The following is a 23,407-nucleotide window of genomic DNA, read 5'->3' as shown; positions in this document are numbered from 1 at the left end:
CTAACACACAGGTGTAACAGTTAAACCTAACACAAAGGTGTCAATGTCATACCTAAATACACAGGTGTAACAGTTAAACCTAGACACAAAGGTGTAAACAGTTATACCTAACACAAGGTGTAAACAGTTAAACCACAACAAAGGTGTCAAAAGTTATTTACCTAACACACAGGTTTATGTAACAGTTAAACCTAAACATCAAAGGTGATCAAAGTTATACCTAACACACAGGTGTAACAGTTAAACCTAGCACAAAGGTGTCAAAGTTATACTAACACACAGGTGTAAACAGTTAAACCTAAACAAAAGGTGGTCAAAGTTATTTTCTAACACACAGGTGTAACAGTTATATCTAACACATAGGTGTAAACAGTTTATATCTAACACACAGGTGTAACAGTTATACCTAACACACAGGTGTGACAGATATAGTCCGATAAACCTGCCGATATTATAAGGCTTTTTAAATTTTTTTTTTTTTGCCTAATATATAGTCAGCTCGCGGTACTTCTTAAAAATGTGAAATCGTAGGCTAGATTTGGCCTACGCTACGTCAGCGTAATATTTTTAATATATCGTCCATGCCATGCGGGAAAACGTACACATACATATATATTTGGGATCTTATGTACTACACTGCCCCCATGTTACATCCCATTTATGAAATTAAACAACTCTGCACAATGAAATACTTCCGAGACCCTTCTATTTCACACATTTGTAATGGCCGCCGTATACACATTTAGTAGAGCAAACGGTAGCTTACAGTTTTATCTTTAAAAAACCATGTGTAGTTGAAAGATAAAAAAAATGCTACCATGTATATGCTACATATATATATGCAACGTGAATATCGCGAAAGTGATGCTGTACTAGCGATAGTCGTGGTCAATTTGAATATTTAACAACTTGTCGTGTATGTCAACCATAATTTCACTATCAAAACTATAACTGGCTAGCATTTTGTTTATCTTTCAACTACACATGGTTTTTTAAAAATAAAACCTAAAGCGACATTGATTGACTACAGTTTGCTCTACTAAATGTTTATACAGACACCCCTCTGTACAGGTCCATGTTTATACAGACACCCCTCTGTACAGGTCCATGTTTATACAGACACCCCTCTGTACAGGTCCATGTTTATACAGACACCCCTCTGTACAGGTCCATGTTTATACAGACACCCCTCTGTACAGGTCCATGTTTATACAGACACCCCTCTGTACAGGTCCATGTTTATACAGACACCCCTCTGTACAGGTCCATGTTTATACAGACACCCCTCTGTACAGGTCCATGTTTATACAGACACCCCTCTGTACAGGTCCATGTTTATACAGACACCCCCTCTGTACAGGTCCATGTTTATACAGACACCCCTCTGTACAGGTCCATGTTTATACAGACACCCCTCTGTACAGGTCCATGTTTATACAGACACCCCTCTGTACAGGTCCATGTTTATACAGACACCCCTCTGTACAGGTCCATGTTTATACAGACACCCCTCTGTACAGGTCCATGTTTATACAGACACCCCTCTGTACATGTCTGTACAGGTCATTTTATACAGACACCCCTCTGTACAGGTCCATGTTTATACAGACACCCCTCTGTTTACAACACCCTCTGTACAGGTCCATGTTTATACAGACACCCCTCTGTACAGGTCCATGTTTATACAGACACCCCTTATATACAGACACCCCTCTGTATAGGTCCATGTTTATACAGACACCCCTCTGTACAGGTCCATGTTTATACAGACACCCCTCTGTACAGGTCCATGTTTATACAGACACCCCTCTGTACAGGTCCATGTTTATACAGACACCCCTCTGTACAGGTCCATGTTTATACAGACACCCCTCTGTACAGGTCCATGTTTATACAGACACCCCTCTGTACAGGTCCATATTTATACAGACACCCCTCTGTACAGGTCCATGTTTATACAGACATCCCTCTGTACAGGTCTATGTTTATACAGACACCCCTCTGTACAGGTCCATGTTTATACAGACACCCCTCTGTACACTGGTCCATGTTTATACAGACACCCCTCTGTATAGGTCCTGTTTATACAGACATCCCTCTGTAAGGTCCATGTTTATACAGACACCCCTCTGTACAGGTCCATGTTTATATACAGACACCCCTCTGTACAGGTCCATGTTTATACAGACACCCCTCTGTACAGGTCCATGTTTATACAGACACCCCTCTGTACAGGTCCATGTTTATACAGACACACCCTCTGTACAGGTCTGATGTCCATGTTTATACAGACACCCCTCTGTACAGGTCCATGTTTATACAGACACCCCTCTGTACAGGTCCATGTTTATACAGACACCCCTCTGTACAGGTCCATGTTTATACAGACACCCCTCTGTACAGGTCCATGTTTATACAGACACCCCTCTGTACAGGTCCATGTTTATACAGACACCCCTCTTTACAGGTCCATGTTTATACAGACACCCCTCTGTACAGGTCCATGTTTATACAGACACCCCTCTGTACAGGTCCATGTTTATACAGACACCCTCTGTACAGGTCCATGTTTATACAGACACCCCTCTGTACAGGTCCATGTTTATACAGACACCCCTCTGTACAGGTCCATGTTTATACAGGTACCCCTCTGTACAGGTCCATGTTTATACAGGCACCCCTCTGTACAGGTCCATGTTTATACAGGCACCCCTCTGTACAGGTCCATGTTTATACAGACACCCCTCTGTACAGGTCCATGTTTATACAGACACCCCTCTGTACAGGTCCATGTTTATACAGACACCCCTCTGTACAGGTCCATGTTTATACAGACACCCCTCTGTACAGGTCCATGTTTATACAGACACCCCTCTGTACAGGTCCATGTTTATACAGACACCCCTCTGTACAGGTCCATGATTATACAGACACCCCTCTGTACAGGTCCATGTTTATACAGACACCCCTCTATACAAGTTTATATTTATACAGACACCCCTCTGTACAGGTCCATGTTTATACAGACACCCCTCTGTACAGGTCCATGTTTATACAGACACCCGTCTACAGAAGACCATGTTTAGAAAAAAATTACCGCCATGACCTCCCCACAAACTTTGAGCCACATAATGATTTCCGTGAGCTGACCTCAGGAAATCCATATAAGGAGAACTGGATTGGTATTGGGTTTTTATTGATTTCTGGTGGCTGTATTGTCCAGGGCCTGTGATTGAGCTGTCAGCTTTATGTAAGTCAGATATCCAGGTCTATAGTGTCCACCATCAGTTTCACGTCACACAATGGTCACATAATACAAGTCCAGCTATACACCAGTAGGTAGAACTCCCTCAGTGGTCGGTCAATCTACATGGGCCTTATATGTACAGGTCAAATCTCAAGAATATGTATAGGTCAATACTCAAGCATGGAAATTAGCGGCCAAATACACATATACTGGTCAAAACTGAAGTATGATAAATAGCGGCTAAATATATATGTACAGGTCAAAACTGAAGTATGAAAATTAGCAGCCAAAAATACATGTACAGTCAAAAATCAAGAATGGAAATTAGCAGCCAAAATACATGTACAGTAAAACCCCTATAACTCGAACAGCAGGGGACCAGATCAATAATTCGAGTAATACAGGGTATTCGACTCATCCGAGGTTGGTCATGATCGACCGTTGACAGTCAAAATGTCCGGTCTCCCTATGACAAACAATACATTGCAATGACATTTTAATTACCGTAATTTCAGCATTTTGGATTTTTTATGAAAGTGGTTTTTTATAGCAATATCAAGTTGAAAAAATATGTATTACATAAAATGAGGGTTTGAAAATACTGACGACAAAGTAAATCAAATGTAAACGATCGTCAAACATGGTACAAAATACCATATTGGTTAAAACAGACAATGTGTACAATTTCGATGATTTAATTAACAAAAATCATTTAACACATTTACAAAATAAATACACACTATAAAGTTATAAACCAGCATAGTTACGAACAAACAACGATACCTATGTCTACCTTGTAAAAGCGTTAGGTTACATGTGTTCATGAGGAAAGTTACGAAAATACAATATGCGGGAAAAGATACGGAACGCACAGATAAAATCGAACATGGGTCAATGTGATTTGTACTTAGCACTATCAAATTTTGGCATCGTTTATATCTTTTGGAAAAAAACACAGAAATTAAAAAAAATGTTGAACTTATACAGGACGTCAGCGATTTCTTCGAACCCTTTTGTCATTTCACAATGCGTACTTTCTATTAACATGAATCAACATCTTCCCTATTTTCGTATTTAAGCGAAGATTATTACGAGAGAGACATCGATTATTTATTGCCTTTTCTGCAATATTCAAATAAAGTTTGCATCAAACAACGACTGGCGATCGTGAAGGTAGGTAATACTGACACCGTTAATCCCTTAATTACCGAAAGGCATGATACGACTCCTGTATAAACACAGGTCGTGAGCTATTATCCGTGACGGTCGGCGCAGTCAGGTGTGACAGAGCAGGTAAACAATTATCAAGGGCCGAACACCTGTTCGACGAATGCATCTATGTATTTGCTCAAACGGGGATATATTTCTGTTCGAGGAATAAGGGGTATTCGACGAATAGCTGTTCGAGCTATCCGGGGTTTTGTTACATAGATTATATAGGGACACGGTCGGGACCGTACGACCAGTTCGACGAATAGGGGGTATTCGAGGAATCCGGGTTCGAGTTAGAGGGGTTTTACTGTACATTTAAAAGCTCAAGTATAGAAACTAGCGGCCAAAAAAGGCATCTCCCATTATCTAGTCACCACTAATCTGGTAGTTCCACTATCAAGTCAACACTAATCTGGTTGTCCTACTATCCTGTCACCACTAATCAGGTTGTCCCACTATCCAGTCACTACTAATCTGATTGTCTCACTATCCAGTCACCACTCATCTGGTTGTGCCACTATCCAGTCACTACTAATCTGATTGTCCCACTATCCAGTCACCACTAATCTGGTTGTGCCACTATCCAGTCACTACTAATCTGGTTGCGCCACTATCCAGTCACCACTTATCTGGTTGTGCCACTATCCAGTCACTACTAATCTGGTTGTGCCACTATCCAGTCACCACTAATCTGGTTGTGCCACTATCCAATCACTACTAATCTGGTTGTGCCACTATCCAGTCACCACTTATCTGGTTGTGCCACTATCCAGTCACCACTTATCTGGTTGTGCCACTATCCAGTCACTACTAATCTGGTTGTGCCACTATACAGTCACCACTAATCTGGTTGTCCCACTATCCAGTCTCACTAATCAGGTTGTCCCATAAAACAGTCACCACTGATTTGGTCGTCCTACTATCCAGTCACCACTAATTTGGTCGTCCTACTATCCAGTCACCACTTATTTGGTCGTCCTACTATCCAGTCACCACTAATTTGGTCGTCCTACTATCCAGTTACCACTAATCTGATTGTCCCATAATCCAGACACCATGAACATTTTCTCGTATTTACTTAAAATTGCGAAAAATTTGACCAGTATAAATAACTGGTTCTATCGTAATAGAAACATAATATCTGCTGATTAGGTCTCCAGTGATTTGAATATCTATAAATAGACCTGGTGATGACTCAGCCCAACACCAAGTCTTGACCACTGTCCAGTATTGATTGAACTCCACAATGGTCAAGCTTCAGTCCTAGTTTATTACATATGTGTATATGCCTGGCTATATCTTAACATGCAATGAATAATTTAATATGGTTTATTTTCATATAGATAATTATGTAGAAGTTACATAATTAGATATTTACTGCAAATGAGCTAAATTACCATCATAGCGTTCTTGATGTGTATTGATGTGTTTTCTGAATTTGCATATTACAGAGTTATCTGCACTTGCGGGTAGGTATTAATTGTGACGTCATATGTTTGTGAGCGTAACGTATACATTTTACAACGTAAATTGCGCTAACAAAATAATGACGTAACAATCGATACCTACCCACAAGGAGCTAACTCTGTGATATGCAAAGACGGAATAGGAACAATAAACTTCTTTCAGGAATATTTCTATGATTTAACTACCCAGTCACCACTAATCTGGTTGTTCAAATAACAGTCACCACTAATCTGGTTGTCCCACTATCCAGTCACCAATAATCTGATTGTCCATCTAACCAGTCATCAATTATCCGATTGTCCCATTGTCCATTCACCACTAATCTGGTTGTCCCACTATACAGTCGCCACTATTCTGGCTGTCCCATTATGCAGTCACCACTAATCAGGTTGTCCCACTTTACAGTCACCACTAATCTAGTTGTCCCACTATCCAGTCACCACTAATCTGGTTGTCCCACTATACAGTCACCACTAATCTGGTTATCCCACTATACAGTCACCACTAATCAGGTTGTCCCACTTTACAGTCAACACTAATCTGGTTGTCCCACTATAAAGTCACAAGTAATCTGGTTGTCCCACTATACAGTCACCACTAATCTGGTTGTCCCACTATACAGTCACCACTAATCTGGTTGTCCCACTATACAGTCACCACTAATCTGGTTGTCCCACTATACAGTCACCACTAATCTGGTTGTCCCACTATCCAGTCACCACTAATCTGGTTGTCCCACTATACAGTCGCCACTAATCTGGTTGTCCCACTATCCAGTCACCACTAATCTGGCTGTCCCACTATCCAGTCACCACTAATCTGGTTGTACCACTATACAGTCACCACTAATCTGGTTGTCACACTATCCAGTCACAACTAATCATGTTATCCCACTATCCAGTCACCACTAATCTAGTGGTCCCATTATCCAGTCACCACTAATCTGGTTGTCCCACTATACAGTGACCACTAATCTGGTTATCCCACTATCCAGTCACCACTAATCCAGTGGTCCCATTATCCAGTCACCACTAATCTGGTTGTCCCACTATACAGTCACCACTAATCAGGTTATCCCACTATCCAGTCACCACTAATCTGGTTGTCCCACCATACAGTCACCACTAATCTGGTTATCCCATTATCCAGTCACCACTAATCTGGTTGTTCCACTATACTGTCACCACTTATCTGGTTATCCCACTATCCAGTCACCACTAATCTGGTTGTCTTACTATACAGTCACCACTAATCTGGTTGTTCCACTATCCAGTCACCACTAATCTGGTTGTCTCACTATACAGTGACCACTAATCTGATTGTCACACTATCCAGTCACCACTAATCTGGTTATCCTACTATTCAGTCACCACTAATCCGGTTATCTTACTATCCAGACACCACTAATCTGGTTATCCCACTATCCAGTCACCACTAATCTGGTTATCCTACTATCCAGACACCACTAATCTGGTTATCCCACTATCCAGTCACCACTAATCTGGTTATCCCACTATTCAGTCACCACTAATCTGGTTGTTCCATTATCTACTCACCACTAATCTGGTTGTCCCACTATCCAGTCACCACTAATCTGGTTTTCCCATTATCCAGTCACCAGTAATCTGGTTATCCCACTATCCAGTCACCACTAATCTGGTTGTTCCACTATCCAGTCACCGCTAATCTTGTTATCCTACTATCCAGTCACCACTAATCTGGTTATCCCACTATCCAGTCACCACTAATCTGGTTATCTTACTATCCAGACACCACTAATCTGGTTATCCCACTATCCAGTCACCACTAATCTGGTTATCCCACTATCCAGTCACCACTAATCTGGTTGTCCCACTATCCAGTCACCACTAATCTGGTTATCCCACTATTCAGTCACCACTAATCTGGTTGTTCCATTATCTACTCACCACTAATCTGGTTGTCCCACTATCCAGTCACCACTAATCTGGTTTTCCCATTATCCAGTCACCAGTAATCTGGTTATCCCACTATCCAGTCACCACTAATCTGGTTGTCCCACTATCCAGTCACCGCTAATCTTGTTATCCTACTATCCAGTCACCACTAATCTGGTTATCCTACTATCCAGTCACCACTAATCTGGTTATCCCACTATCCAGTCACCACTAATCTGGTTATCTTACTATCCAGACACCACTAATCTGGTTTATCCCACTATCCAGTCACCACTAATCTGGTTATCTCCATTATCTACTCACCACTAATCTGGTTGTCCCACTATCCAGTCACCACTAATCTGGTTTCCCATTATCCAGTCACCAGTAATCTGGTTATCCTACTATTCAGTTACCACTAATCTGGTTGTCCCACTATCCAGTCATCGCTTATCTTGTTATCCTACTATCCAGTCACCACTAATCTGGTTATTCTACTATCCAGTCACCACTAATCTGGTTATCCCACTATCCAGTCACCACTAATCCGGTTATCTTACTATCCAGACACCACTAATCTGGTTATCCTACTATCCAGTCACCACTAATCTGGTTGTCCCACTATACAGTCACCATTAATCCGGTTATCTTACTATCCAGACACCACTAATCTGGTTATCCTACTATCCAGTCACCACTAATCTGGTTGTCCCACTATACAGTCACCATTAATCTGGTTGTCCCACTATACAGTCACCACTAATCTGGTTGTCCCACTACCAGTCACCGCTAATCTGGTTATTCTACTATCCAGTCACCACTAATCTGGTTATCCTACTATCCAGTCACCAGTAATCCGGTTATTCTTACTATCCAGACACCACTAATCTGGTTATCCTACAATCCAGTCACCACTAATCTTGGTGCTGAAATAGCCAATAGTTTATGCTTTGTTCCAATTAGACAGATTCACACAGGAATATGTCAGAATCATCGAATGATCCTCTGAAAAGCATTTAAATTATAGAATGTATAAAAATTCAAAGTCAAAGGAACGGAGACCCTATGTCCATCAGTTTTTAATAGTTGAATATAAAATAAAAATATAAAGTTTTTATCTTACCTTGACGGACAAACGTCTGGTTGACATCCAGGAGTATGTCGCACCCTTCCACTATCATACGTTCTATAGACAGATTCTTCCTAATGTTTTCGGTTTCACTTACTTCATCATGCATAATCTGAAGAAAAAAAATCATAATTTCTTGTTACATGTGCTTCTTAAACTAGTACAACTCTGTAAAATGTCATGTGTTTGTTAATGGGAATAATTTACGTACCACGTGACACCAAATAACATTTGTGCGGGACTATTGTTTCTATTGGTGATGGAATGACATCAAATGATGATATCCCGCGCTAACTTCATTTCAGCGGGGAGATTACAAACCATCACCACTGGAGATACTAATATCCCACACAAACATTATCGGGTATCACGTAGTACCCAATGACTACCTATGTAATACAGCCATGTGACGTCACGGCGTCAACAAAATTTCTATTTTCTCCGTAACATTTTAACATTTTGTTCAGAAACTAGGCTGGTTTTACTATAAAAGATGCAAACAACAGATTTGCATTGAAAATGTCAAACAATTTTCATGTATTGAGAATTGACTTGCAGTCGCATGTTTTTTCGAACTTATATAAACATGGCGAGATATCATAGTGTTGTAATTTAATTGCAATAAAACGTTTGGATATGTGAGAAACATATTCTTCCATAGGTACATATGAATGATATAGGGATGTTTTACTCTGGGGATCATAAAATATTGTAAAACAAGAGGCTAAAATTGCAGAGGGTTTAATTTACTCCTATATAGGGATGTTTTACTCTGGGGTTTCATCATAAAATATTGTAAAACAAGAGGCTAAAATTGCAGAGGGTTTAATTTACCACCATTTTGTGACCTTCGGGCAGAATATTCCTATCCTTCATATCCACATATGACAGCTATATTGTATAACCTATATTTGTACAAAAATGTATTTTATGTTTGTAAACTTTATTGCTGCATAACTGATCTGTATAAAATTGTGTTACATAATTTATCTGTATAAAAATGCAGTATATATATCTGTAAACAATTATTGTGTGATCTATCTATAGACAACTGTATTGTATATTTGTACACTATACTGTTGTAGAATCTTTTACAAAAGTGTATTTTGCAAAGCTCAGATATTACACAATTTACATACATTGATTATTACATCTACATTTTTTAATCTGAAAAACTTAACTACATAATGTAAAAAAAAAATTGTCTTCAAAACTATGAAACACTGTAATATATTTAGAGTTTGTTCCCTTGCATGTAGGTGTCCATTGTTACACCATTATATTGCGAGTGAAATTCACATTCTTTTTTCTGAAAGGTATTATGTTATGCTCGCAAACACACAAGTTGTCCCAATCATATTGCTAAATCTATCTAATTAACACAGTATTTTAACATTCACTTGTCACTTCTATAAACTAACCAAGACAAAGTGAAGCCTATGGGGGTATAACTGACACCCAAAACATGACCATTATGACGTCACTAATGGCGACATGGTAACGTCAACTGAACACCATCAAAATGGCTGTTCCAGCTTGTGGATTAAATCGTCGTTGAATATAAGACGGTTGTCCTTGTTTGACTTAAACAATGTTAATGCAGAGACACCCGCAATGAGTTAATAATGTAAATATAAGTATTAAACTATCTTCCTGCGCAATCTATGGTCTATATATATGCCAGAGCTTTGCTGACATTCATCTCATAATGCACTAGCACGCATTATGAAGGTTGTCTGCAAAGAGCTGGCATCTATATAGACCATAGATTCCATTGGAAGATAGTTTAATGCTTACAAAACACAATGTATACCTGCCATACAATATACAATTTGAGAAAATACTGACTGTTTAAACTTTTTTAAATCTTTAACAAAAATTGTTTTTGTGTGTGTCAAGGTTTAACACATTATAGGTGTGGAACATAGATCTAATTAAAATAATTTAAAATCTACACTACGATGGTCAAACTAATGACCGAGGTACCTGCTGTCTACATTAAATGACCAGTGGTCAGCTAGCAGCAAACTATAGAGATGTTTTACAATAGATACCTGTCATATTTTCACCTGAATAAGAAAACCTTCACTTTGATGTTGAATGCCAGGGTTAGAATAGAATTAAGTATCTGCCAGGTAATATCCAATCAGTCACAGAAATTAGTCCATGTATGATAGCGATCTTGTACACGATAGTGGACATGTCCATTTAAGAGCGTGGCTGAGTTGGCAGATGAAGCCCTGGTCTGATTGCTTGGCGGTCATCTGACTAATCAATAAGTGTCATTATTCGTACACCATTGTATCACATGTTTGTGTTTCAGACCTATACCACATACACCATTGTATTATGTGTTTGTGTTTCAGACCTATACCACATACACCATTGTATCACATGTTTGTGTTTCAGACCTATACCACATACACCATTGTATCACATGTTTGTGTTTCAGACCTATACCACATACACCATTGTATCACATGTTTGTGTTTCAGACCTATACCACATACACCATTGTATCACATGTTTGTGTTTCAGACCTACCACATACACCATTGTATTATGTGTTTGTGTTTCAGACCTATACCACATACACCATTGTATCACATGTTTGTATTTCAGACCTATACCACATACACCATTGTATCACATGTTTGTGTTTCAGACCTACCACATACACCATTGTATTATGTGTTTGTGTTTCAGACCTATACCACATACACCATTGTATCACATGTTTGTATTTCAGACCTACCACATACACCATTGTATTATGTGTTTGTGTTTCAGACCTATACCACATACACCATTGTATTATGTGTTTGTATTTCAGACCTACCACATACACCATTGTATCACATGTTTGTGTTTCAGACCTATACCACATACACCATTGTATCACATGTTTGTATTTTCAGACCTATACCACATACACCATTGTATCACATGTTTGTATTTCAGACCTAACCACATACACCATTGTATTTTTTGTGTTTCAGACCTATACCACATACACCATTGTATCACATGTTTTGTGTTTCAGACCTACCACATACACCATTGTATCACATGTTTGTGTTTCAGACCTATACCACATACACCATTGTATCACATGTTTGTGTTTCAGACCTATACCACATACACCATTGTATTATGTGTTTGTATTTCAGACCTACCACATACACCATTGTATTATGTGTTTGTGTTTCAGACCTACCACATACACCATTGTATTATGTGTTTGTGTTTCAGACCTATACCACATACACCATTGTATCACATGTTTGTGTTTCAGACCTACCACATACACCATTGTATTACATGTTTGTGTTTCAGACCTACCACATACACCATTGTATTATGTGTTTGTGTTTCAGACCTATACCACATACACCATTGTATCACATGTTTGTGTTTCAGACCTATACCACATACACCATTGTATCACATGTTTGTGTTTCAGACCTATACCACATACACCATTGTATTATGTGTTTGTGTTTCAGACCTACCACATACACCATTGTATTATGTGTTTGTGTTTCAGACCTATACCACATACACCATTGTATCACATGTTTGTGTTTAAGACCTACCACATACACCATTGTATCACATGTTTGTGTTTCAGACCTACCACATACACCATTGTATTATGTGTTTGTGTTTCAGACCTATACCACATACACCATTGTATCACATGTTTGTGTTTCAGACCTATACCACATACACCATTGTATCACATGTTTGTGTTTCAGACCTACCACATACACCATTGTATTATGTGTTTGTGTTTCAGACCTATACCACATACACCATTGTATCACATGTTTGTGTTTCAGACCTATACCACATACACCATTGTATCACATGTTTGTGTTTAAGACCTACCACATACACCATTGTATCACATGTTTGTGTTTAAGACCTATACCACATACATCATCTATACTGATGAATCTTCTACATTGTTCACTCACTCATGAATCTCCTACAGTGTCCACATGATCATGAACCTGCTGCATTGCTAACTCTTTTATGAATCTCTTACATTGTTCACTCATTCATGAACCTCCAGCATTGTTCACTACCCCTTGCCATGTCATATACTCACTTGTAACCACATAACATCTCCTACATTGTTCACTCATCTGAGTGAGCAATGTCCTAACTTGTTCAATCGACTGTGACAATTAAACATTTTTGAGTACTCACCCGTGATAGCTCCTCTAGCTTACTCTTGGCATACTCCAGGCTCTGTCTCTCCACATGATCATGTGGGGTGTGAGCTAGTAACTCATGTAGAGTGATTATGTATCGAGGTATCTGGAATACAAATATACAAAGATTATTATGTATCAAGGTATCTGGAATACAAATATACAAAGATTATTATGTATCGAGGTATCTGGAATACAAATATACAAAGATTATTATGTATCAAGGTATCTGGAATACAAATATACAAAGATTATTATGTATCGAGGTATCTGGAATACAAATATACAAAGATTATTATGTATCGAGGTATCTGGAATACAAATATACAAAGATTATTATGTATCGAGGTATCTGGAATACAAATATACAAAGATTATTATGTATCAAGGTATCTGGAATAAAAATATACAAAGATTATTATGTATTGAGGTATCTGGAATAAAAATATACAAAGATTATTATGTATTGAGGTATCTAGAATAAAAATATACAAAGATTATTATGTATCAAGGTATCTGAATAAAAATATACAAAGATTATTATGTATCAAGGTATCTGGAATAAAAATATACAAAGATTATTATGTATTGAGGTATCTAGAATAAAAATATACAAAGATTATTATGTATTGAGGTATCTGTAAATACAAATGTACAAAGATTATTATGTATCGAGGTATCTGTAAATATACAACGATTATTATGTATCAAGGTATATGGAATACAAATATACAAAGATTATTTTGTATCGAGGTATCTGGAATAAAAATATACAAAGATTATTATGTATTGAGGTATCTAGAATACAAATGTACAAAGATTATTATGTATCGAGGTATCTGTAAATACACAAAGATTATTATGTATCAAGGTATATGGAATACAAATATACAAAGATTATTATGTATCGAGGTATCTGAAAAAATAAACAAAGATTACAATTTTACACTTACATGATAACATTTTATGACATTTTCTATCAGATAGGAATATTATTAATAAATCAGGGTTTTTAGTGGTGCACATCTTGGAATTTTGACAGACAGGCCAATGTTATTGTCAGGGTTTAAAAAAATAGAACTTTTTTAATTCATAGAAGTTTACAGCACAAGCATGGAAAAAGAACTTTAAAATATGTATTCAAGATGGCAGCCATGGTGCCATCTTGGATTGGATTTTGGATCAACCCAAAAATATCACTTTGTTGTGACCATATCAGTTAAATCTGAGACACTGGTGTTCAAACTTGAGAAGAAGTCTGAATTAAAGGATTTGTGCAGTCAAAAATGATAATTTCAGTTTATGCTGGAAATGGCTTTATTAGCACGTGTAGAAACCTCTCCGTGCCGCGCGCGACCGGAATAACCTGTAAGCCGTCGATATAGAGGTCAAATTTTCTGACCACCCGATTATGCATATTTTCTAGCTCTAAACCGTGTGACGTCACAATAGTCCATGGCTTATAGCTGTACTATAAACTGATGTGCTATCACTTATATCGACGGTCACTGGAAAAGCCGCCAACAATTTTTTATGATTACTTTTGAGTGAAGTTAATCGTACAATAACTTTGGCTCGAATGTAAATAACTAAAAGAGTGAAATTTGATGTTTCAAATACTCTAATTTATGCTTTAATAGCAGGTATCTTCGTGTAATTATGAAAGAAAATCCGCACAGAAATAAAGTTTCGGATTTTTTTTTGTCGAGGAGTTCGTCAATGAATAAGCTTTAATTAGATAATATGTTCCTGTAGTCTGTATCTTTGATACATTGTGAATTGCAAAGTTTGTGACTGTAAAATGAAATTTTATGTAACAAGTAAAGCAATCCTTGATTAAAGCATCGAGAATATGATGCTTGACGTACGTACACACCGATGATTGATTATTACAAACATTGTGTTGTGTGTTGCTAACCGAATAAATTGAGATACATTTATTACAATACTGTAATACGTTTCAACATGTGGTAGAAAGAATTTATTTTTGATATTATAAAAGACCAAAATATTGAAATATTAAGCATTAACAAACTATTTTTAGACAGTGCGGTCGCTTTCAATTTTTAATTGATATATGAATAGATACACTGATCTAGTTATATAATTAGCCACGCCTTCTGTTTCATGGTTATGTAATACCTGTACACAACGCCATTTATCGAACTCACCTGTAATTACCTAGCCGCGGGCAATTTGCTATTCGGTGGACTATATCGGGTATTTGGATTTGTCTTACTGTCTATCAGGTTAGGACATCCGTTAATTGGATTGTGATTTGAATTATGGAAACCCCGTACATCTATATCTTGTTTTTTATTGTCACCTACATTTTTAAAATGAAGATGTAAAAGCAAATGGAAATAAAATATCCCTAATCATACCTAGGAATATATATTACATATATATATATATATGTCGTACACAGGTAAAACAATAATGGAAGTTGACTTATTCAGAAACAAAAATGGTTCTAAGAATTATTTCAACTTAAGGTTTATCCTTAAAAATTATTCCAGTCAAGTACTGTAATAACGGAATCGTGGCATATATAGCAATCATCCGTAATTTCTAAGGTATTAGTAAGAATTCTAAGCATGTATTAGAAGGGTTACAGCTTTACCACACTGAATATACTTATTTAAATATCACTAAGTATGTTCATATATCAACACTATTTAAATCTCGGTATGATATACAAAAGGATCGACAATGAATACGCTATTTTAAGGATTTAGTATAATTTTGAAATAATGATTTTTTTTAAAATCTACACTACATCAGAAATATCATTGATGTATTTCTGCTTTTTAGTAAACGTTATGGATACAGTTTCCAAGGCAACAATATAGATATACATATTATTTTCGGTATATGATCGGTACTGTTACTCCAATATCACATAACTGATAACCGTCCACATTTTATTTTTACTCGAAAACTGTGCCGTGTTTGCATCGTTATGGCAGAAGTTTGAAATTAAAACACGCATTCTAGATATATTCATGCTTATTTTAGTGATTTTATTCGTAAAAAGATAGTGTTACATTATACTGTTTTTTATTACACAGAAATTTACAGAATATGCTATCTAAATCTCAGTCCAGACTGATCCGAACATCATTTTGATATCGCTATCAAATTGGACTGTTTATCTAATCTAAAGTTAGATATATGCTTGTTTGAAATGGTGTAAATGGAATATTTTGAAGCTGAAAATATCTACATCATAAAGCTAGAATAATCATTTACTCGAAAAACTCAAATTGTAGATCTAACGTATACGTATATGTGCTGTATATATGTATAGTACTAGGCTTACCTTGTGTAGCCGCGGACTACTGTGACATCACATGACCACGTGACCGCCTAGCTCATTATCTCTGAACCGTAGTTGACACTACCCGTAAATCACGACCAAAACCAACCGATAGCGCTAAAAGCTAGGCGATTCGTTGGGTGGGACTTGATTTTTCATTCATTCAAAGCAATATCCTGACGTATTATCAAAAAAAAATTTTGGCTGCACAAATCCTTTAATGAAAAAATTACTGACCGTGGTGGAAGCACGATGACTACATATAGGGTCAGAAATCCCAAAAATGAAGTATAGTAGAACATTTCAAGATTGAATTATGGAATTAAGAATTAAAGACGAAATTAAGTCAAATTTAACATTTCTTAACAACCAAAACTTTTCACATCCGCCATCAAACTAAATAGCTGGTAAAAAATTGATCAATCCATTAAATCAAATTAAGATTTTTCTCCACCAAAAGCAAGAATATCTACATTTTATTTAATTTAACTCAATTAAGTGTAACAGGGCAGCAACCTGAACCATATATATATATACTGAGACTACCAGGTCACCGATGATTGGCAGAGTCGGTACAATTCTGCTACATAAGCTTTGATTTGGATAATAGCTAATGCTTGCAAAACAAAATTTTCTAAGATGTGTTATAAAAATTTGCATTATTTCAACAAATATAAATAAATAAATTCTCTATTTGGAACTTCAAACATTGATGAAGTATGGATAAAAAACCTCTAAACATGGATGCTGCAGAAACCAGCAATACTATAAAGCCTCCATATATCACAGCATACATCTGTACAGCACATGACAAAAAATCAATCATTGTATCAACACAGTTATCTGCCCTTGAATTTATTAGCATGCATTTTAGTAAATTTGGCAGAAAGAGTTGTAGCGTGTGAAGATTTCCCTCCCTTCTCTACTTTGCACACACACACGCTATATAAATCAATATCAACTGTAAGATTAAGTTAAAGGGAGATAACTGAGAATCTTGAATCTTGTTGTATTTTGTTTTTAACCAATGTTTTATTAACAGTGAGGATCATTAAGAATGCTGCAGGAGGAAGAGGAAGTCAGAGTATACTGCAAAAAACCACCCACCTACCAGTAAGTACCTGGCAACTGCTGCAAATGTGATTCAAACCTGAAACCCTGAGGTAGAGCATTGCTATAATGTGGTAATATGTTGGAACACCTTAATCACTTGGCCACCTTTATATATAAACCTCTGTTAGTTTTCAAAGGTGTCAAAGGTCAAATGCTGACAAACTTAAGCTTACATCACCAGTTTGCTGACTTTGCTCAAACTTTTTGTCTGAATTTGTCAAAGGATTGAGGCCATCTTTCTCATAGAAAGTGGGATATGATGATATTGACTAAATTTTGAAGATGAATTAGTTACAAAATAATTGTTACCATTATCTTGATTTGTATATCATGAAGTTTTAGTGACCTCATGGAAAAATACTTAGGTTTGGATATTCTTATCATTAAATTTTAGACATGTGTAATGTTTTACATTGAGCTTTTAGAAGAAATTTTAGTCTGAACAAAATTTAGTAGCCAATATCTCTACAGAATACCTAAAAATAACATGTCATAGCTCTTGAAGCTCTATAATTAGAAAGAAATGAGACAGATTGACAAATACTCATTTTGATACAAAACATGCATTATGGTTTAAGTAATTTAAAAACTTTTTAGAAATTACTAAACTTACATGAACAGGAACAGGAAAGAGCAGAACGTAAATAAAAGAGACCACCAAGAAAGAAAGAATATATATTATAAAGATGTGAAAAACCAAAGAATTTTTTTTTTAAATAAAAATGATTACGAACCTGGTGCATAGGATAAGTAAGAAATATTTCCAGCGTTCTGCTCTCACATAATGGCTTCTCCTCGTAACGTTTGAGCAGATTGTTGAATTCTAATTTCTGTTTGTATTCTGCCAAAACTTGTAAACTGTAATGATGGTTTCTTACATACTCCTGGTATATACATAGCATAGGTAGCAGCATATCAAACAGGTCACCTGTAACACAAGGGGAGATAACTCATTATATACTGGTATATACATAGCATAGGTCCCAGCTTAACAAACAGGTCACCTGTAACACAAGGGGAGATAACTCTTTGTCATAACAAACAGGTCATCTGTAAAACAAGGAGAGATAACTCAATATATACTGATATATAACATAGATAGCAGCATATTAAACAGGTCTCCAGTAACACAATGGGAGATTACTCTTTATATACCAGTATATATGCATAACATAGGTACCAGTTTATTAAACAGGGCATCTGTATAGTTTATAAAAGGAAAAATAATTCAACCATTAAAAATATTACAATTTACTTATGACACTAACCTAAAGAGATGTAAGTCATTGTTCAAACCAAACAGTTCATGAGGGATGTAAAATATGGAGGAACTAATTTCGTTAAAAACAATTCAACTGTTGCACATATGAAATGGTGAGACAACCTATTATTAAACATCTTTAAGGGGAGATAACTCGAAATCTATTCCTACTGTTAACTCCGATAGAAGTTGTATACTTACCTAATACTAAAGTTGGCCAGTTTTCTAATCTTGCACACAATCCTTTCAAAAATATTTGATGCAAAAACAACAAAGTTTCACTGAAAAGATAAAAAAGATAATTTTGATAAATTTATCTAGATCAATGTTATCTTTTCTGTGTTAGTATGCTCCATAGTTCAATTATTTAAAATCTAATTCTATAAATTATTTCATCATGAAAATTGTATTAAAAAGAAAACCACAATTTTAAGATATCAAAATACATTCTGTACTGAAATCTTGTATTAATTGTAGTAATTATTTGTAGATGTATATTAATCAGTCCATGTTATAAGTTTTACCTTATCACATTATAGAAGTCTGGCATTTATGAGTACACATGGGCAATTAATTACGGTCATTGTTTTGTGAAGGAATGCTTTTAAGAAAGGCTACAAAATGATTAGGTGAAAAGATATTGATTTCATCTATATCCACACATTTTAAATAATTGTTAAACACTGTGACCATGAATCCTTATTTGAGATCAATTGTTTAAATCACTCACCTGCTATCTGATAAACATGCATGGTTCATACTTAAAGTTATATGTGCCGTATTTTTCATATTCACGAGTCAAGATAAGCTTTTAATATGTTATTCATCACCAAAAGTTACAAACATTTTGAAAATTACAGTACTGTCAATGTATTGGTTTTTTAAAAAACTGGCAGGATGTACACGATATCCCAGGATTAGGTTTTTTACAGTTTTATGCACTTATCAATAAAATTAATCCAGTATGGAAGGATGAATATGTAAGAAGAGTTACACAAGGAGAAAATGTAGAAGCTCATAGAACTAGTAAAAGCACTATACATAAAATAAAGTTCAATATCAATTTGAAATTTATTTATGAAAAACTTGTAAAACTTATATTTATAAAACCAATGAAGAGTCAAGAAAAATGGAGAATTAAATTAAATTTAAGGGATACCTTCAACATGGACACATATATATCTGTATTTCAATACACACAAGAAACAAAGTTACAAGCTTTCCAGTATAAGATTCACCATAGAATACTACCAACAAAATCATTTCTATTTAAAATAAAGTTGGAAGACGATAATCTAGGTTCATTCTGTAGTAGAGAAGAAGAATCATTGGAACACATCCTCTTCAACTGCTATTTCTCTAATGAACTTATACAGGAATTTAATGCATGGTACTGTGAAAATGATGAAGTTGAACATTTTTTAATTTTAAGTGAATCTGATGTCATATTTGGAAATGCTAATTTTAAAACCAGACTAAACCACTTTTTGTTACTGATAAAATACCATATTTATACACGCAAATGTAAAAACCTACTTCCTCTCTTTCAGTTATGTAAATTGTCCTTCACAGAAGTCATCAAATTAGAAAAGTACATTTCTAAAAAGCAACAGACTGAGCAAGTTTTTCTGGAAAAATGGGGGCCATTTGCTTTAATTTAAGTACCTATATATATAGCTAGTTTATGAATTATCCATGTCAGAGTGCTTTCCCCTTATGTTTGTAAATTAAAATTAATACCTGAATAACACTGTGCGCCTGTTATGTATGATAAAATGACTATGTTTTGATGATTTCTGAATAATTTTTAACCTTCTTCAATATTAGTGGAATTATATGAATCTGTATTTATGTCTAAGAACTGATATACATCTGTAATAAACAGTCATTTATATTATGTTATACTTGTGATATATACAAGATACAGTGCACATAATTGGCGCAAACATAATTTTTTTTTTTCTTCTGTTATAATATATATATGCATGTTATCTGTACCAGAGAGGGTCTGAACCATCTACAATCAATCCAATTATAATTAATTTATATATAATTATATCAACCATGGCAATTATTGTTATTATTTATTTATTTATTTTTTTATTTATTATTATTATTATAACTACTTATTTATTTATTTGTTTTTCATTTATGAATTTACTTGTTTTATTTATTTATTAACCTATTTATTTTTATGAATTTATCATTCAGTTATTTTCATACTTATTCCTATTTTTTGTTTATCTACTCTTTATGTTTTTTGGTTTGTGTAAACATACATGTATGAAAGAATGATAGCGTGAAACAGATGGAGTGAGAGCCAGGATAAATGTTTTGTTGATGTTGAATATGTAAGTTATGTACTTGAGAATGAAAGGGTTGAGAGTTGTTTATGTGTTTAGGTGGGAATGAATGTGTGTATGATGATTGAGAGCCCTCGTGTGTGGGGACATTTGTTTGTAAGGAGGCTGACCCCAGGGCCCCAACCCTGGCAGTTTCTATGATAGAATAGTCTGGCCAATAATTTTTTTTTTTTTTTCCACCTAAAAAAAAAAAAAAAATGTATTGGTTTTAATTTTACAAATACAAATAAGAGCAGAAAATGATTTTTAGCAGTACTGCCAAAAATGATTAGATGTACATCTATAGTGAAGAGAAATGAGTACCTACAGCCAGACCATGAAGCCAAATTGTGCTCTACAATTTCATGTCACATTTTTACAGTGTTATTAGTTATTGTTAAGTGATTTCTGTAGGAAATTTTCCATCTAAACATACATAAGCCATATAAAACAACAATTTTACAATACATAATCTCCGTGTTGTAGATAACTTTTATTAAGGCATTTGAAGCTATTTAAGTGATTTTCACGGCCTAATTCATGGTTTTCAATCGACTAATGAAGAAAAATTAACATGCCAAAATTTTAGCCCAGTTACGGCACGTATAACTTTAACAAATAGGAGAGTGAATTAGTATTTATATTGAATATTGGTTATTAAGGAGAAGTTGTTTAAAGATTTTAGCCTATTTGACCCTGATGACCTTGAATGAAGGTCAAGGTCATTCAATTGAACATTTTGGTAGCTTTCTGTCCCAGTATGTCACAGGCCCAATATAAGGTCCCTAGGCCTCTTGGTTATTAAAAAGAAGTCATTTAAAGAGTTTAGCCTATTTGACCCCTGTGACCTTGAATGAAGGTCAAGGTCATTCATTTGAACAAGCTCGGTAGTCCTTCATCCCAGCATAATACATGCCAAATATAAGGTCTCTAAGCCACTTGGTTATGAAGCAGAAGTCATAACAAGATATTTCAGCCAATTTGACCCCTGTGACCTTGAATGAAGGTCAAGGTCATTCATTTGAACAAACTTGGTAGCCCTTCATCCCAGCATGCCACAGACCCAATTTAAAGTCTCTAGGCCTCTTGGCTATTTAGAAGAAGTCTGTTAAAGATTTTCACCTTTTTGACCCCTGTGACCTTGAATGAAGGTCAAGGTCATTCGTTCGAACAAACTTGGTAGCCCTTCATCCTAGCATGATATAAGTCAATCAAATTTGAGGAATCTAGGTCTCCAATGAAAAAGTTGACGCCGGACCGCTGGATAGCCGGACGACAGACGGTTGACGGACGCTGCACCACAGCATAAGCTCATATGGCCTTCGGGCAGGTGAGCTAAAAATAGTATCTAATGGGACTAATTCATGTACCACGTGATACCTGATAATGTTTGTGCAGGACTTTGATATCTCGTGCAAACGTCATTTCAGCAGGAGGATTTAAAACAAAGAGTTACATTCCATCACCACTGGGGAGTCTAGTCCCACACAAACATTATCAGGTAAAGGTGCTACGTGAATTAATCCTGTTGCACTACATTTAACTTTAGCAGTCTAGAATCAAGAAGAAGGATTCCAATGAGCATTAACACTAATAATGCTCTCCAAATAGACATTTCGCCAGCCCTGGGTTTTGATTGGACAGATTAATGTAACGGGTGTTTACCTATTTAAAAAAATGGAGTTAACATCATCATGAGTAATGGGGGGCTTCTTAGAAGATGCTGCCATTCGAAGGGGTCGCAAAAAGCATGTAACAAGGGTAGACAACTGTCTGTTGTATTCCTCCTCGCACTCCACCATGTTAAACACAATGCTATTACGTTTACGCATGCTCTCCGCATGAGGGGATCGTATGTAAAGTTCCACAATCTGTTTCCATCGCCGTCGACACAACCAACCTCGGAAGAAACTTTGTACCTTAAACAAGACATTATAAGAATAAGCAACCGAGTAGTTAAATTGTCAGAAAAATTATGTTTTCATATCATACCCAAAGGTGTCTTAAAAAATAGTTAATATATATGTCATTAGAGTTCCCGAAAATGATCCTAAAAACAAAGAATTATATTGATATCAGCAGAGACATCAATGATATTTCAGTATCCACCATATGTTAAAAGACTCATCACTTCCCTGTTTTCCATTTCTCCCTTTCCTCTATCATTTATTAGATAACAAC

The 23,407-nt window shown here is 35.9% G+C and overlaps 1 protein-coding gene across 1 annotated transcript in view; it reads right to left on the bottom strand.

Moving 5' to 3' along the window:
- The window catches only part of LOC138332536 (ras-specific guanine nucleotide-releasing factor 1-like), a 208,050-nt gene that overhangs the window by 77,989 nt on the left and 106,654 nt on the right, over positions 1 to 23,407 (bottom strand). The window contains exons 7-11 of the mRNA XM_069280541.1: positions 22,892 to 23,145; positions 19,086 to 19,165; positions 18,358 to 18,551; positions 13,187 to 13,297; positions 8,966 to 9,083 (exon numbers count right to left, since the gene is read on the bottom strand). Of these exons, the coding sequence (XP_069136642.1) occupies positions 8,966 to 9,083; positions 13,187 to 13,297; positions 18,358 to 18,551; positions 19,086 to 19,165; positions 22,892 to 23,145 (757 nt within the window). The remainder of the gene's footprint in view (positions 1 to 8,965; positions 9,084 to 13,186; positions 13,298 to 18,357; positions 18,552 to 19,085; positions 19,166 to 22,891; positions 23,146 to 23,407) is intronic.

This window comes from Argopecten irradians, chromosome 10 (assembly GCF_041381155.1).
Source record: "Argopecten irradians isolate NY chromosome 10, Ai_NY, whole genome shotgun sequence".
NCBI classification, from domain to species: domain Eukaryota; kingdom Metazoa; phylum Mollusca; class Bivalvia; order Pectinida; family Pectinidae; genus Argopecten; species Argopecten irradians.
Note: the sequence above shows the minus strand (reverse complement) of the source record. Positions and strands in the feature narration are given on the sequence as shown.